At 50.2% G+C, this 16,280-nt stretch overlaps 1 protein-coding gene across 7 annotated transcripts in view; it reads right to left on the bottom strand.

Annotated features, from left to right (window-relative positions):
• TOX2 (TOX high mobility group box family member 2) overlaps positions 1 to 16,280 on the bottom strand; it is a 134,282-nt gene that overhangs the window by 96,094 nt on the left and 21,908 nt on the right. Inside the window, exons 1-2 of one of the 7 annotated variants that reach the window (XM_029918591.1) lie at positions 10,097 to 10,180; positions 9,831 to 9,950 (exon numbers count right to left, since the gene is read on the bottom strand). The exons of 2 other annotated variants lie outside the window; for them this stretch is intronic. In XM_029918591.1, coding sequence (XP_029774451.1) covers positions 9,831 to 9,893 — 63 coding nt within the window. In that variant the 5' untranslated portion in view covers positions 9,894 to 9,950; positions 10,097 to 10,180. Of the gene's footprint in view, positions 1 to 9,830; positions 10,181 to 11,361; positions 11,398 to 16,280 lie in introns of those variants that run through there. 4 more of the 7 variants (XM_029918596.1, XM_029918590.1, XM_029918589.1 and 1 more) reach the window with 4 other exon arrangements.

Genomic DNA, 16,280 nt, shown 5'->3' with positions numbered 1-16,280 from the left:
GGGGGGGGGGGGGGGGGGGGGGGGGGGGGGGAGGCGGCTGACAAGGCACTAGATGGAGACTGGCCAGGTGAGAACAGTTGATACACAACGGCCAGACAGAGGGACCACAGTGAGCCAAGGCAAGGCAGCTGGGAGGGGTGAAAACACTGGGATGTGTGGTGAGGGGGTGTCTATATATCGTTGAGGTGGGCTGCAGTGCAGAGTGGGCAGGAGGAATCAATATTCAGTGAAAAATCTGGGGAGAGTTTGCGGCAGTACTCCTAAAAGAAGAGTAATGGATGGAGGGCCTCATTTGGCCAGACTAAAACTTTCTGTGAAGCAACAACCAAAGGAGTGTGATAATACGTCAAAGGAGAACTTTAAATCAGTGCAACAGAAGAGAAACTGCAGAATGAGACACAACTCGGTATGCAAAAGTATGGTGGGGGTGCCTGGGGGGCTTGGTTGGTTAAGCCTCCGACTTAAGCTCAGGTCATGATCTTGCAGTTTGTGAGTTTGAGCCCCGCATCTGGCTCTGTGCTGACAGCTCAGAACCTGGAGCCTGGTTCAGATTCTGTGTCTCCCTCTCTCTCTCTGTTCCTCCCTAGCTTATGTTCCCTCTCTCTCTCTCTCTCTCTCTCTCTCTCTCAAAAATAGATAAGCATTAAAAAAAAAGACAATGTATGGTGAAAGAGGCCACTTACTATATGCCAGGAGCCACATGACAGGCTTTGCATACAATATTTCACTCAAGCTTATGAGGGAGATATTATCCCACTTTACAGAGGAGAAAATTAATGGTAAAATTTAAGCAACAAAGGTCACTCAGCTAGAAAGTGGCAAAGCCGGTATCTTAACTCCGCCAAAGTTCACCCTCATAACAATTATTCTATTTTGTCTCTCCTTTTAGAGACAAAGACCAATTATTTAAAAAACAGAATGGGAAGAGCAGGGTTATCCTTTTCCTATTTAGGAACACTTAACTAGATAACCCACTGCAAGCCACCCACCAAAATGTACTCTAAACAGATTAAAGAGTTAAGTATAAAAAGTCATGTTGTAGGGAAATAATCAGAAAACAGAACAGAATGTTTATCAGATCTACGGCAGCAAGATAACTTCCTCAGCCCTTGAAGCAATCACAGAGGAAGGGAGATTGACAGATTCAAATATATATGCATTAATATCTTCTGTAGAAGGAAGCATAATAAAACCAAAATGAAAAGGACATCAGACTAAGAAAATATCAGCACCAACTATGAGACAGTTAATATATACAACATAGAAATATTTCAGTCAAATTAAAGAGACAGCAAGATGCTGATAAACAAAAGGACACAGGACACAAACAGGAAAGTCATGTAAGAAACAAGTACATAGGGAAAATGTACACTTGATTTGATGACGGGAGAGGAAATAGGAAATATACATGAAACACACCTACCGTAATGAAAGGGATATTTCACGCCACTGCTGACATGGGAACCGTTTCCAGCCGACTGGAAAGCAATATGGCACCCACTCCCAAGTCAGATAGCCGGCCAAAAGCAAGGTAGATGAAAACCCAAGACCCCTGTCTCCTGCCTCAGGAGTCACCCTGTCAATACACTGCCTCTTTGTCTCAAGTACATCCAGTCTTGCTTAAAACAGTCTTCTGTCCTGAGGGTGGAGATGGTACCAGCAATGGATGGGACACAGTCTTTGTCCTCCTGAGCTTGTAATGTACTGAGAGGGATGGGACCAGGTATTGTAACGAGGGTGGTGAGTGTTCTGGGAGCCAGAATTCACAGGAGCCTAGAGACAGGCTGTGTGAGAAGACTTCACAGAAGGAGATGGCTTCTAAGTAGATCCACCTGCAGGATGAGCATAACTGGCCAGGTGACAAGAGAAGCCACCAATGGAAGGGAGAGGGCATGGGAACAGCACTCACCAAGACCAGGGCACTGGAGAAGGGGCCCATTTGCTGAACAGGGAGGCAGTGAAAGCCGAGATGCAAGGCAACAGGACCTTGTCCTGACAGAGCTTTCAGGGCTACACCAAGGAGTTGGAATCCCAGACTGGGAGCTGCACTTCACTTCACTTCACTTCATTTTTGGCAGTGGGGTGGGGAGCTGCATTTTAGAAGCTGGCCTCTGGCTTCAGGATGGAGAACGGACTGGGAAAGGTAAGACTGGAGCCTGTCTAGGAAGCCAAGCAGAAGCTGCTGCAGTGATTGGACGAGGGTGGGGAGGACCAGGAAGTAGGACTCTGAGCAGAACCTGGGCAGAGAAGAACATTCGATAAAGCAATAAGTAAAACAGTGTGGCAGTGATTCAAAGAGAGGCATTCGTGTTGAGGGCTAGAAAGAGAAGAAGGGCTAGAGCCAGAATAAAACCACGACAGTCCCCGGGATGTTTTCCAAACTACAGAACCGAGAGTCTCAGAGATGAATGAAAACTGCCACGAGCAAGGGATCACCCAGGAGTCAGAAAGGGGGTGACTCACATAGTTTGCAAACCCTAATTTCCTCTCCTTGGTCACACACTTCCTTCTGATTTCTTTTTCTGATGATTCATAAGAAAAAAAAATTCTCCTTTTAAATTCAAACCAGAAATGCTTCAGCACCTGAGCTCACCGTGCCCAAGCCATAACCTCTGCCCAGAGAAAGAAAACCCACCTTAACCCCAGACAGCTAAAAAGACACTGGCTGCCAAGAAACCAAGAGGAAACAAGAGGTTTCTGGCTATGCAATAGCTGACAGAGGTCCCCCGACCCTCCGTGCCCCAAGATGGTCTTGAGGGACAGCTCACACACACGAGTCCAAGCCCCTGAGCCAGCACTCACGGGGTTTCAGAATTCAGAATGTGTTCTGATTTCCAGAAAGGAAGTGAAAATCCCACAACTTACATAGTAGTTGGGGCAGGGTCTGGGGCCATACTTGCAGTAAAACACATTCCTCTCCTATAAATATCCACGCAAGGATTAAGTAAAAATTACGAAGAGTTTTATGTCAGTTCAGGTCAGGTTCTGGGGTCAAATGAGTTCACAGCATATTTACAAACCAGCATTCGGTGGTGGAGCTTCAGGGAGTTTAGAGCTGAAGCGAGCACTGGGCACAGAGGGGTTAGGCCCTTGTTGGCAGACCATCCCTCTGTGTGCCCATTTTACAGATGAGGTAAATAAGGCTCAGAAAAGTCAAGGAAACTGCTCAAAATCTCACACCTACTAGGTGGCTGAGCTGGGATTCGAGCCCAGACCTGACATCTTTCCCCGTATATTCATGGATTCTCCAGGCAGCTGAAATGCCAGGCAGAGCATTATTAGCATATGGGAAACACAGGCAGCACTGGGAGTGAGTCATGACCACGTGCAGCAGGAATCATGGTGCTACTCCCCCCGGGGGGGTCCCTGTAGCACTACCCGGGGGTCTCCTCAGGCTGGTCCAGGGGCATGCAGCCACCCAGGCCACACAGGCCCAGAGCTCCCCACACCCCCCACAGACATGGTCCCAGCCCCCACAGACCTCACAGCCCACTGAGGGAGGCAGGCAACAAACAAGCAAACGCACAAACATGGGCACAATTGTGATAAAAGACTGTGAAGCAAACAAGAGAACTGCAGGGATAGAAGACAGTGAGAAACAACTTGAAAAGGTCTCTCCCTAGAGGTAACAGTTAAAATGGGGGAGCCCTAGGGGCTCCAGGCAGAGGGATTACCAAGGACAAAGTCCCTGGGGTCAGCAAGCAGAAAGCTGTCATGTGGGGGAGAAATAACGTAGCTCGAGCACAGGGGAGGGACAAGGTTGAGATCAGAACAGTCAGGTGGGGCCAAAGCATATGAAATCCTGGGACCATAGTAAGGATTTGGATTTTATCCCAGATGGGAAGATTTTGGAGAGTTCTTGCAAAGGAGTAGCATGCTCTGATTTACATTTTACAAGATGACTCAGGCTGTCATATGGAGGATAGATTCTGTGAAACTCCTTTCTATGAGTCTCAATTTTCTCATCTACATAATGGGTTCACAAGAAACCTCAGGAAAAGCACAGCATATAGCTGCCTCTTAGAACAAAGACTGAATTTTCCCACCTAATCCCAAACCGGGAGAACCCAGTCTTAAATTGGCCATAAGCCACTCCCTTGATTAAAGTCCTTCAAAGGCTCCCACCTCTTTCCTCTGGTCCCCACGTCTGGCTTGAACTGATTCCAGCCACTCTCTCTAGCCGCATCCTGCGCCATCTCCCACTGGTCCTCTCCTCTTCTGCCAGCTGACCCACACCTGGAAAGGCCCTTTCCCTAAAGCACAAGGTCCCCTTCACACTGGCCTGACTGTCAGTCTTCCTTTCCTTCCTACAAACATTTGTTGAGCCCCTACCTCAGGCCAGCCCTGTCTCAAACACTGAAAGGCTCAAAAAGTGGCTGGAGCATTCATCTGAGCGTGCATGTGTGTTCACACATGTGAGTGTGCATGTGAAATACGAATCCAAACAAATCCAGCCTGACTCTCTTCTAATGGCTGGATGGGTTCTTATCCCCTCACTCGTGCATCCATTTACTGAAAGAATATTTATTAAGTATCTACTTGGGGTCCAGGCACTATTCCAGGGCCAAAGATCCCTGGAGCCTGCCTCTTGCACTGAAGACAGAAAGCAAACATAAAATGCAGTAATTAAGTCACTTCCATAGTATGTTAGAAGGTTCAAGAATTATGGAAAGAAGAAAAAGGTGAGCAGGTGAGATGGATCAGGAATGCCTGGATGGAGGCTATGTGAGTTTAAACAGGGGGTCAGAGGGCACCACACTAAGAAAGGGGCAGCTGGGCAAACTGGAGGGGGGTAAGGGACTAAGCCAGGGGAGCATGTGGGGGAGAAATAGCCTGTGCGAAAGCCCGGAGGTGAGACTGTATGGGTGAAGACCAGTAAGGTGAGGAGAGCGAGCAAGGGGGAAGGGGAAGAGATGCGAGAGAGGCAACAGAGAATGGAGTGCACCCCACAGATGGCACTGAGATTACTCCTCCCCAGAGAGAGGAAGCCAGCACTTTTTCCGCGGCCTTATCTGATGGCTGTGGTCAGAGGAGCCAGTTAGGGCAGGCGTGAGGGCTGCAAGAGCTCGGCACATCCGAGGAGCCTCGGTGGGGCCTCAGAGCAGCTGACATCCGCTCGGCCTGTGGCTTCTTCCTGTGGCTTCTGCATCTCAGGTCGCCCCAATGGGTGCTATTTTTGTTCCTGTTTGAGGTTCTGTGCAGGGCTCCTCTGTGCACGGTACTGGGGGCCACTGGGCTTGGCCCCTCTTTGGGTTTGCTCTGCTCAGAGCAAAGTATGAGAGCCATCTAAATGTTCCAAGTGCCTTGGGGACATTTACAGTCCAGCAGGTGGGAAAGAACAGGACATTTGTTATAAGAGTCATCTTGTCCATCCTCATGACCCTCCAAGATCAGAGAGGTTAGATCGTTTGTCCAAGGTAACACAGCCAAATCAAACTACAGGCTGAGGATCTAATCCAGTCTACCTAGGTCTGAAGGCCCTTAATTTGCAAGGAGTTCTTTGCATTTTCACCTAAACTAGTGTTTCCCAAGCAGATACTCTGTGCTGCATGGCCTTCCAGAGGGTGTGAGGATAAAGGTGTATCATACCTGGCTTCAGTCCCCCAGAGCATTAGAGCCCTAATAAGTAGGATTACAACAGGGTGGGTGCAGGGAAGGGTCCCTGGACCTGACTGTTGGGGGGGGGGCGCTCAGTGAGCAATCAGCGCAGGCTTCTGGAAAGCAGCGATGCCACAACCCTGTCCACAAGAATGAGCAGGAGTTCAAGGGGTAGAGGAAACACTCTGGACAAAAAGGTCTGCATGCACCAGAAGCACGACAGCTTGGTTGGTGAGGGAGGGGGCTTCAGGAAGCTGTACAGCAGTGATGGTTCCGCTTGGGAGGGAGGAGGCAAAAGCTAGCTCACTGAGTGCAAAAACTGAAATCAGACAGGTGCCCCAGCCCCCCACATTAAGGGTATCGGAACAGATCCAACAGGCTACAAGCAACCATCCAACAAAAGGCGTTCAGCAGGGGAGTGGCTCACAGAGATCCCGCTAGCTGTGTGAGGAGAGCGGACTCTGCAAGGGACGTGGAGGCAGGGAGGCCTGGGCAGAGGCTCCTATATCACCCAGGCAACAGGTGAAGTGGGGAGGTGGGGTTTTATCCTGCAGGAACAGCCACCAGGGAGTGGGGCGGAGAGAAGGGCCAGGGATGATGTAACCCGAGGAGCAGACGGTCACAGTGTTTACCAAGATGGGCATGACAGGAGAGAGGCATGGCTGGGGGTGGGGGCGTGTGAATCCAGACAGGGTGCATTTAGAGCCACTGTCTTCTTCAGATGAACCCTCTGGGGAGAGAATGTGCAGATCAAAGCGGCTTTTCTAGACTATCTCCTCATATTTGTAAGAGGCTGCTGCTCCCACGGCCACATACCAAGTAAGAGCCAGCGAAGGTGAGTGCATTGCCTAAAGTCTCAGCCAGAAATCAAGACAGGGAAGACTACAGATCCCGGCCCACCTGATTCCTGTATCAATGCCCAGCTGGAGGGGCACCCAAAAGCAGGAGGCCCCCACACTCTCCCTGGAAAATGGCACCCCAGCATCTGGGAGAAGCTGGAGAAATCACTTCCCATCTATGAGGTTTGAGGGCTCCGTTCGTGCTTATCCACACACGTGAACCCCACCAGGCCCCCTGACTGGACGGAGATGGTGACTCCCGGAGGCAAGCACAGCAGGTGCCGCAGAGAGAGCCCCCGCCGTGCCTGAGCGGCCTCCTCAGGAAACCTCACGTCCCAGCCTCTGCTCCCAATTTTATTAATTACTGGTTTGTGAATGCAGGAGGCAGCGGGAGGGAGACGGTCATCAGGGGTGCCACTAATTGCAGAAAGGAAATTAATTTCAAACATGAATTTATGTTTGAATTTCCAACACAGAATAGAATAGTAGGAGTTCATAGGACCAGCCTAAACTACTTTTTTCTAAGGGAATCAGAGACCAAAGGAAGGCAAAGAACTTACTCAAGATCGCAAAGCCATTGCGTAGGATGATATAAACACGTAACTCTGACTTCCCACTCCCTGGGCACCTTCACCCACTCCACAAATATCCATTAAGTGTCTGCTGTGTGCCAAACCCCGTGTGCCAGCAGATGGCCTGGGCCCTGTCAAAGGCTCCAAGGTCCTTCCCCAAGAGGGGAAGCACCAACACAACCCTTTATATACCTAATCCCATTTAATTCTACTAATCTGTCATTCTATATATAGGTAAGGAAACTGGCTCAGAGAGGTAAGTGACCTTCCAGAGACCACAGCAAACACAAAGCAGAGCCAGGAGTCAAAGCCATGTCTTCACCCTGGGTTTAGGGGTGTCTGGCTAGCTCATTGGGTTAAGTGTCCGACTCTTGATTTTGGCTCAGGTCATGATCTCACGGCTCATGAGTCTGAGCCCCACGTCAGTTAGAGTCTACTTGGGATTCTCTTTTCCTCTCTGACCCTCTCCTGCTCATTTGCTTGCTCTCTCTCATTCTTTCTCTCTCAAAATAAATAAACTTTAAAAAACCTTAAAACATTTACTTTTTTAATGTTTATTCATTTTTGAGAGAGAGAGATAGAGTGCTGGGGAAGGGTAGAGAGAGAGGGAAACACAGAATCTGAATCAGGCTCCAGGCGGTGAGCTGTCAGCACAGAGCCTGATGCGGGGCTCAAACTCATTGACCACGAGATCATGACCTGAGCCGAACTCGGATGTCTAACCGACTGAGCCTCCCAGGCGCCCCCGCCCTAAAACATTCAAAAAGAAACCTGGGTTCAGCTTCTGTTCCCCAGGTCTGGGGGTACTCAGGAGTGGTGATACTCCAGTCACATCCTCCTTTCTAAGACTACTCCCATCTCCCTTCCAAAGCCTTTCTCCCCACCCTGGGCTCTCAGCTAACACTCATATACTGGCTTGCTATTGTCCTGAGACCCCACCAGTACAATGCTACTATTCAGAAAGCTGTTCAAGAAGCATTAAAAATAAGACTCAATCTGTTTTAAGACAACCAGTAAGTCCTTGTACTTAACCCCTCCTCTCCCAGTCAAGAGCCACGGATGTGACCAGAGACGTGGAGAAATCCGTACTAGACAGGGCTGTGAAGCAGCATGTGGCCCTGCATCCAAGCACCTTAAGAAGAGAACCAAAACACAGGGTCTCTGGATTGAGGCACAAGGAGGAGAGCTCCCTAGGTCATACATGTGCGTGCACACGTGCACGCGTGCGCACACACACATACACACACACACACAGTGTTAACCATGGAGTTCCAAGCAGAGCTTCTAGGTCATTTGTTCATTTGTTCACTCAACATTTATGGAGCCCTACCACATACAAGGCAAAGTGTTAGGCAGCATGTGTATGCACACAACACACAATCATCACAACACAAGGAGGGAGGGATCACTGTCCCCATTTTATGGACAAGCAGACGGAGACTAGCAAAGCTCAAAAAGCTGGCCCACAGATTGTATTTGTGGCAGAGCTGAGATCTGAAACCAGTACCTAACCCAGGCATTCCATGGCTATTTCCTCAGTGGCTGGCTGGCTCCAAAGCCATCCCCAGCCAACCGAGGGTCTGTGGCCTCTTGCCTTTAAACCCAGAGGGCAGAAAGTGGAGATCACGCCAGGTTTCTTGGTCTCTCTTGGTTCCCTTGGGACATTCCAAGCAAGGGAAAGCAGGCTTGAGAGGGCAGTTTCCGTTTCTGGCACACACGTGTGTGAAGCCAGCTTGTCCACAACGACTGTGATAAATCAGAGCACCAGAAGAGGTCAGGCCTCCTGCTCAGTCGGGTGCAGCCCTGTCACCTGCAACAAGCCCCACCCCCGGGCTCAGCCAACTCCCTCCCCGAAGACAATCTCCCCAGCGTAGCTGGAAAACGCCATTAATGGTAGGTTTCTGCATTCAAAATCTCTGTCACCTATTATGTGTGTATGTGTTTGCCCTTAAATCTGTAACAATGTCAGAGGTGCCTCAGTTGGTTAAGCATCCAACTCTTGATTTCAATTCAGGTCATGATCTCATGGTTCATGAGTTCAAGTCCCTGGTCAGGCTCCATGCTGCTGGCGCAGAGCCTGCTTGGGATTCTCTGTCTCCCACTCTCTCTGCTCCTCCCTCACTTGAACTCCATCTCTCTCTCAAAATAAATAAAAATGAACTTTAAAAAAAAATCTGTGACGATGTCCTTCCTCATCTTTTGCTATCCTTGCTTTTACAACAGGATGGCAACTGGGTATCCCAAAGGCTTATATTTCAATATCCCCAGTGGACGAAAGAAAAAGGTGGTACTTGCAGATCTGGGGAGGAAGTTTTACTGATTCCACAAACTCCAAAACCCAATGGAAGCAGCAGCTCACCCTCCGTTCCAAGTGACAGCCCCAGCGATTCCTCACCCCTCCTGCCCCTCCTTCCCTCTCCTCACCCAGGTATCTTCTGAGCTCCTGCTATGCCATGTGTTATCCCTACCCTTGTTTCTGGTCTGAGTTGGCCAGACCCCCCACCCACACCTGGCCAGGCCCACGGCAGGGTGTGCTGAATGGATGAACTAACGTTTCCTGAGCACCCTGGGCAGCTACGATGCTCAGGGCACCAAGACCTGCCCCTCCCGGGGCCAATTCCAGTCACTTTAAGAACTCCCTTTCAAGAAGGAGCTGCCAAGTGCAGGCCTCCTGGAGCCCTCCCAAAGCATCTTCATTGCATAGTGTGACAAGCGCCAGTCCAGGTCCCTGCCTGCCCCCACCCGGGCACTGTCTGTCTTCACCCCGCAGTGACAGCCTGCCTGTCTCCACCTCAGGAGCTGGTGGGCACCCGCTGCTTACCTTCTGCTGAAACACACCTGCAATGCACCAGCGTCTCCCAAGTAGAAGGAGCCCGCGTCTCATTCCACAGAAGCCCTGGCAGAGAGAGAACGCGCCCGCGACAGCCTCTGTGCGATTCTGCTGCATAATCAGCAGAGAAAGAGGAAAAAATGCCAGAAATAGCAAGCTTTATAAGCCCTCCTGACAAGTCTTGGTCCTCTATTGGCTGGAAGCCCGGCACCCCGGCCCCCCCCCCATCCCATTCCTATAAGGTGAAATGGAAAAACCTGTTATTTAATCTTTTATCAAAATCCATCTTCTATCCCAGTCTGGGCCTGAGTGTTTGGAGCTCCTGGCAGTGGTCTCCACACCAGGTTTCAGCGGGAGGCAGGGGAGGCGGGCTCGTTCTGCATCGTTTGTGGCTTACGAGCCTTCCCCACTCACGCAGGCTGCCTCGGGAGCAGGTATTGAGCCGGAAAGGCTTCTGGAAGGCAGCCTGGCAGCACCTGTCAACATGTGAAAGTTGCATGCCATTTCACTTGGCAGTCAGACTTCTGAGCATCCATCCTGCAGAAATACCTGCACTGGCGTGCATGGTGCACACCCACAGATGTTGCTTGTTACAGACAAGAATCGGGGGCACACTAAATGTCTAAAACCAGCGTCATGTTGGGCAGAATAAAATATATCCATTCTGTGCAATATGATGGAATGAGGAAGGTCTGCAGGTGCTGACTTGGGACTGGTTGGGAGAAAGAGTCAAGGGCATGACCCCATTTTTATAAGAACGACAACTATGTGTGTGTTTGGATGCGCACCGTAAAAGATGCCAAACTGTGAATAGCGGTCACCCTGGGGAGTAGGATACGGAGGTATATTCAGTCACTGCCTTTTCTTTCTTGTCTTGTTTTTTCTTCTTTTTTTTTCTTTTCCACAAGCATGTACGAAATTCATAATTTAAAACAAAAACATGAGAGCCTGCCTGGTTCCTTCCCAGTCCTCTGAGGCTAGCAGGCCAAGGGCCAAGGTCACCCACCACGAGGCTGGATCAGGCTTGTGACAGGGCTGGTCTGAGGCACTATGGGTCCCGATGGAGTCTCGTTAGCTTCCACAAAAGTGCAGTTAACTCAGGGCTCCGTGAAGAACGTGGACTTTGGAATAAGACAGAACTGGGGCCAAACCCTTGCTCTGCCTGCTGGAATGGTTAGCTTCCCTGAGCCTTAGTCTCTTCATCTGTAAAATGGGGATGGCAGTGTCTATTAAGTGCCATGTACTGGGCCAAGCCCTCTTAAACCAATTTTCATTTTTGGACATTTCAGAAACACCAGAGGCTGCTGAGGAAGCCTCACAGAGCCGAGGACACTCAGAACTCAGGGATAGGAGTTCTGGGAATCACCCCAATATTGAACACTGGTAACAATAATAAACTAAGTGACAAGAACGACTTGGGGAACACATGGTGATAAAAGAGACTGACGCCCAGCATATCTGCGTGAGAAGGGGGCAGAGGGATTAGAAGGGGCTCCGGAGAGGAAGGGTCTTGTGTCCATACCTCTGCCCCCTTCTCGTGCTGTTCCCTCGGCCTGGATTGCACTTGCCCAGGCCCTCACACAGCTGACTTCTCATCCTTCACATCCTGCTCGGAGATCTCCTTCCTCCCCAGAAAGGGCTCCCTCTGACTCGCCCACCCTAAATTACACTCTTCACAGCACATCCCTCCAGCCAATGTTTTCTGGTTGTTTATTTTGATGGATGCTTTTCTTTCTGCTTATTGTTCATCTTCCTCATTAGGCTGTGAGCTCCATGACGGCCAGGACCCCTCTGCCTTGCGCATCTCTGGGTCTCAGCTGCTAGAGGGCCTGACACACAGCAGGTGCTCAACAAATACAAAGTACACACAATCTGTAGATCCAAGGCCCAGATCCAAGCACATGGAGCTTGTTTGAAGAAGAGGGAGATGTAGATCTTGCACTATGATAGAGAGGTAGAAATGTGAGGCATATTGAAGATCTGGAAACATACACACAAAGCTGGGGGAGTGCTAGAAAAGTCCATCTGTGAATGCTTGTACTGGCTTAAGATGGGAAAGGACTTCCTAGGCCCAAACTCACTTGCACATGGACATTTCTTTCTTTATTACAACATTATTTATAAGAAAATAGAAGTGAAGGGGAAGAGCACTGGGTGTTGTATGGAAAACAATTTGAAAATAAAATATTATGGAAAAAAAAAGAAAATAGAAGTGAGAATAAAATCCATTGATAGGGGATAGGCTCAATAAATCACAACTCTCTGTTCAGTGGAATAGTATGCAGCCAGGCAAATGACCTGCATTTACTGATCTGGAAAGAAGCCCATAGTGCTTGCTGGATGTTAAACTTTCTAGCTGGGAATCAGAGACTCTGATGATCAAAAGATATAACTTATTGTCACAGAGAAAGTGTGAAGGTAAAAAGCCCTCAGTTATCATGTATTAATCCACTCACTCAATAGTATTTTCTGTTCTGTCAGCCTACTCCCTACTCTATGCAAAGAACAGTTCCAGGCATGAGGGCAGTGTGTGATTAGGACGCGGTCCTTGCCCCCAAAGACACCGCAGCTCACGTGTGTAGGTGAGATATTAGTATAGAAGGAGACAGTGCTCCAGCCAAGGACCTCAGGGTCACTGGCTGAGTGTGGACGGAGGGAGAGGGCTGGGTCCACAGCAACGGGAGGAAGCGTGGTAAGAGGCAGAGGTGGGGTGCCGTGGGACAACTACATTCTCCATCAAACACTGAACTCCACCACGTGCAGGAGTTCTGGGCTTGTGACCAGGCTGTCCCCAGGTGTGCAGGCACAGAACAGCTTCCGGGCTGGGACTCATTCAGCCTGAGAGCGCCTGCCCCATTAAACACCTGGGCCAAGGTACCCAGTGCAGAGGGGCGGGGGTCCCAGTTCTACAGACCCTCTGCTCAGCTCCTTCTGGGAGAACTCAGCATTTTTTAGTTTTATTTTTATTTGGGGCATTTTGAGGCAGCTCGATGGTTACGGTTCAAAACACAGAGAGATGACTCAGCTTCATGTGAAGGAGCCGAAGTCTTTTGGAAAGATATTTCTGTGTTAATGCTTCTCTCTTCTCGGCCACAGAGGCAGCTCACCCTGGCTGCCTTGTTTTCTTCACTTTCAGCTGCTCCTGGAGTTGGGGGCAGGGACAAGAGCCAGACTCTGGGGGCCAGACTGCCTGAGTCTGAATCTTGGCACTGCCCCTTACTAAGAAGACGTGGACAAAGTCAAACCCTCTCTGAGCCTGTGTTGACGTGAGACTGCCTTGTGTGGCCCTTGTGCAAAGCTGCCATCACTCGTGGCGAGCGTCTGGTCCCAGGCCCGGGACAAAGCGAGCGGACAATAAATATTAGTGTTAATAACAACAGCCAACCATGCTGACCTTCTAACATGCCTGGGTGACGTCACTTAATCCTTACATGCTGCTGAGCACAAGCTCCCATTTTATGGATAAACTGACCAAGGCTCAAAGCAATGGGCTGGCTTGAGTTTCCATCTTTCCATTCAAGAGGGTCAGTACACACACCCCAGGCCGACTCAGCAGCGAGTCTGTGTCAGCTCTTTCTTTCTGCCTGCTTCTCTTGGCACCAACAGCCTGGTGCACACCAGCCTCTCACTGCCTTTATCTGCAAAATGGGGACAATTTTCTGAGATTGTTGAAATATTCTAGTTATGGCTTAATAAAAATAATTCCATGAGGGTGCTCAGAAACCTTCAATGACATCACATCATTCCTCTCTCTGGGACCAGGAGTCAAGAAAATGCTGAGCCTTTCATGTGCCATATCCCAAGGAGAGATACGAAGCTGGGCAAACACCCTCACAGGTCAGGAGAAGCCCCAAAATGGGAAAGAGGTGCAAGGCCATGCAAAAAAGGACTTTAAAATGATCCATCCTGTACCTGTGCCATGACATTAACACAGGGTCTGTCCTGGAACAGATGTGAAAAAAGGAAAAAGTTGGGGTAGGCGAGCACATGGTACCCCCAGACCATCAAAACCCGGCTTCCATGCCCGTTCCCCTGCATTGCCCTGGGGTACATGTGACAGGGCAGCCTTAATAGTAACTGACTAATTGTAAACCCTGTGATTACCAGGGCTGATTTCCATGGAACTTCCTTTTACGGCACCGAGAACCTCTCACGAGCCTAATTGCCAAGTTCAATTTTAGCTCTGTCACATCCCGCCATCGCTGCTAACTAAGGCGGCTGCCTCCTTGCCAGGTAAGCTGTAATGAAGTCGGCTCCCTGCTTCATTTCACAATATTGTGATGCCCCCGTCAGCACCTGTAAATGTGGGGAGTTCTGAGCTGCTGTGGAATAAATCTCGCCCAAGGGAAGTGATTAAAGCCGCTTTGCGCCTCTGAGGGGCCTGTCTGGACCCTCACACCCACTGGGGCACCGTGGTTGCTTCATCCCATGTGCCTCCAGCCACTGTGGGGCCACACTGCACACGTGACGGTGCACAGGATCCCACCTCCCTTCATCCTCTGTAAATGCCTCCCACTTTCTCCGCCACCCCGCGACCCTCCAGGAGTTCGAACTCATGGCTGACTGCACAGTCTCACAGGTGGCCCTCAAGTAGTAGTCCTCAGCCACACGTGCTCGTTTGTGGGGCTTATGCCTCCTTGTGTCACAGTGCCCCACTGGCCTTGGCATCGGTCCTGTTATTAAACAGCCTCCACCTCCCACACATGAGACTCCCCCTGACTGGGTCCCAACAGCAGAGCTGTGCTCCAGGCACTGCCGGACTTTGCGTGGGCTTCAGCTTTCGTCCAGGAATCGACAGGAGCTAGCCATGACAGGGCAGACGGGTGAGAATGTGCCCTCTGAGCGCCCACGCCTCGCTGGGCATGCGCCAGGTACTTTATACCCACGTAATCCCTACAATCAGCCGGAGCAGCCAGGAAGCACGGTCTCATCCCCCATTTTACATTTGGGGAAACTGATGCCTGAGAACTTCCATGAGGCTGGCAAGAGGAATCTCTTCCTGCTCCAATGCCAGTTAAGACTGTATTTCTCGTGAGGAGCTGCCAAGCCTCTTCCCCCTTATCAAAGAAATCCTGGAGCAAATCTGTTTCCCTTTTCACTCATCTGCTAGGAAGCCCAGAACTGGATGGGTATGCTGATTTCTATAACTGCAGAGCCCAGAGCCGACATACCTGCTTTCATTTTCCACCTAGAATCTATTCTATTTTATATTTTCTTTGGCTCTAATTTTGGAATGTATTAAATACGCTTTTATATCTTCCTATGTGTTCTTGTCACTGAAGAACCAAAAACAAACAAGCAACCACCAAAAGTCAGACTCTGAGAGGTTAGGTGGGTGTCCCCAGATCCCCAAGCAGGCCCAGCGGTGCCATCTTCTTCCTCCCCTCCACAGCCCAAAGCACTTTCTGAGCATTTGCCCCTGCCAAGCACAAGGACAGGGCCTGTTCTATCCACACCAACTTCCCAACACGAGGTAACACGAACAGCAGCACATACTAGGGTATTGCTCCCAGGGACTGCTTCCTGAATTTACACAAATCGGTTCTCCAGACAACCCTGTTAGGTAGATGCAATTATTATCCCCATTGCACAGAAGAGGAAACTAAGGAACAGGGAAGTTAAGTAACTTGCTGGATGTCCACAGCTAGTAAGTGTCACAGACAGGATCGGAAGGAAGGCTTTGGGCCCTACTGTCCATACTCACTGCAGTGCTGTCAGCTGGATCACCAGATCCCTCAGTTTACAGACGAGACAAAGTTCCAAGAGACAAAGGGATCGTCTAAGCCTGGACTTTGACTCTCCAGGCTGGAGATGTAGAGGGAGAAGCCAGCGGCTCCAGAAAGCCCCACTCTCCACATCCAGCCAAGGCAAAGCCATGCTTCTAGAATCAAGGGTACAAGTCCACTCCTGCCAGAGGTGTGCAAGGAGGCTGCCAGGCTGAAACACAAGAACTGGAAACCTTCTCAGTCTCCAAGGCCACCTTAGCCCCTCCACCTCCAATGCTGCCACCCTGGACCTGTGTGGTGGGGCAGGCATTGCAAGCCAGCAGCCCCCGCATGGGAGCTGACAAACATACTCTTCCCAGCCACACGGGTGCCTGAGCCTCCAAATCAACCAAAGGCAGTATGGAAATGAGTTCTGAAGCATGAAGACCCCGGTTCAAATCCCACCTCTGCCTCCTACTAGCTGTGAACCTCAGGGAAGGGTGAGCCTCTCTGTAAAGTGGGGTCTTAATGCCACCACCTTGCTGGATGTCTGTGGACACTGGCAGAGCCCACTGGCCCTGTGCCCTCCCTCCCTCCCAGACTAGATGCATGGCTGTTTTGGTGCTGCTCTTTAACAGCGTCCTGGCAACTCCTCCCAGGGCATCCAACAGGAGATGACAGAGGGAAGGGGAGGGAAGGGACTTCTCTCATTCAGGACATGCTTTCTGGGACAAGA

This window comes from Suricata suricatta, chromosome 12, assembly GCF_006229205.1.
Source record: "Suricata suricatta isolate VVHF042 chromosome 12, meerkat_22Aug2017_6uvM2_HiC, whole genome shotgun sequence".
NCBI classification, from domain to species: Eukaryota; Metazoa; Chordata; class Mammalia; order Carnivora; family Herpestidae; genus Suricata; species Suricata suricatta.
This window is presented reverse-complemented; position numbering and strand designations above follow the sequence as displayed.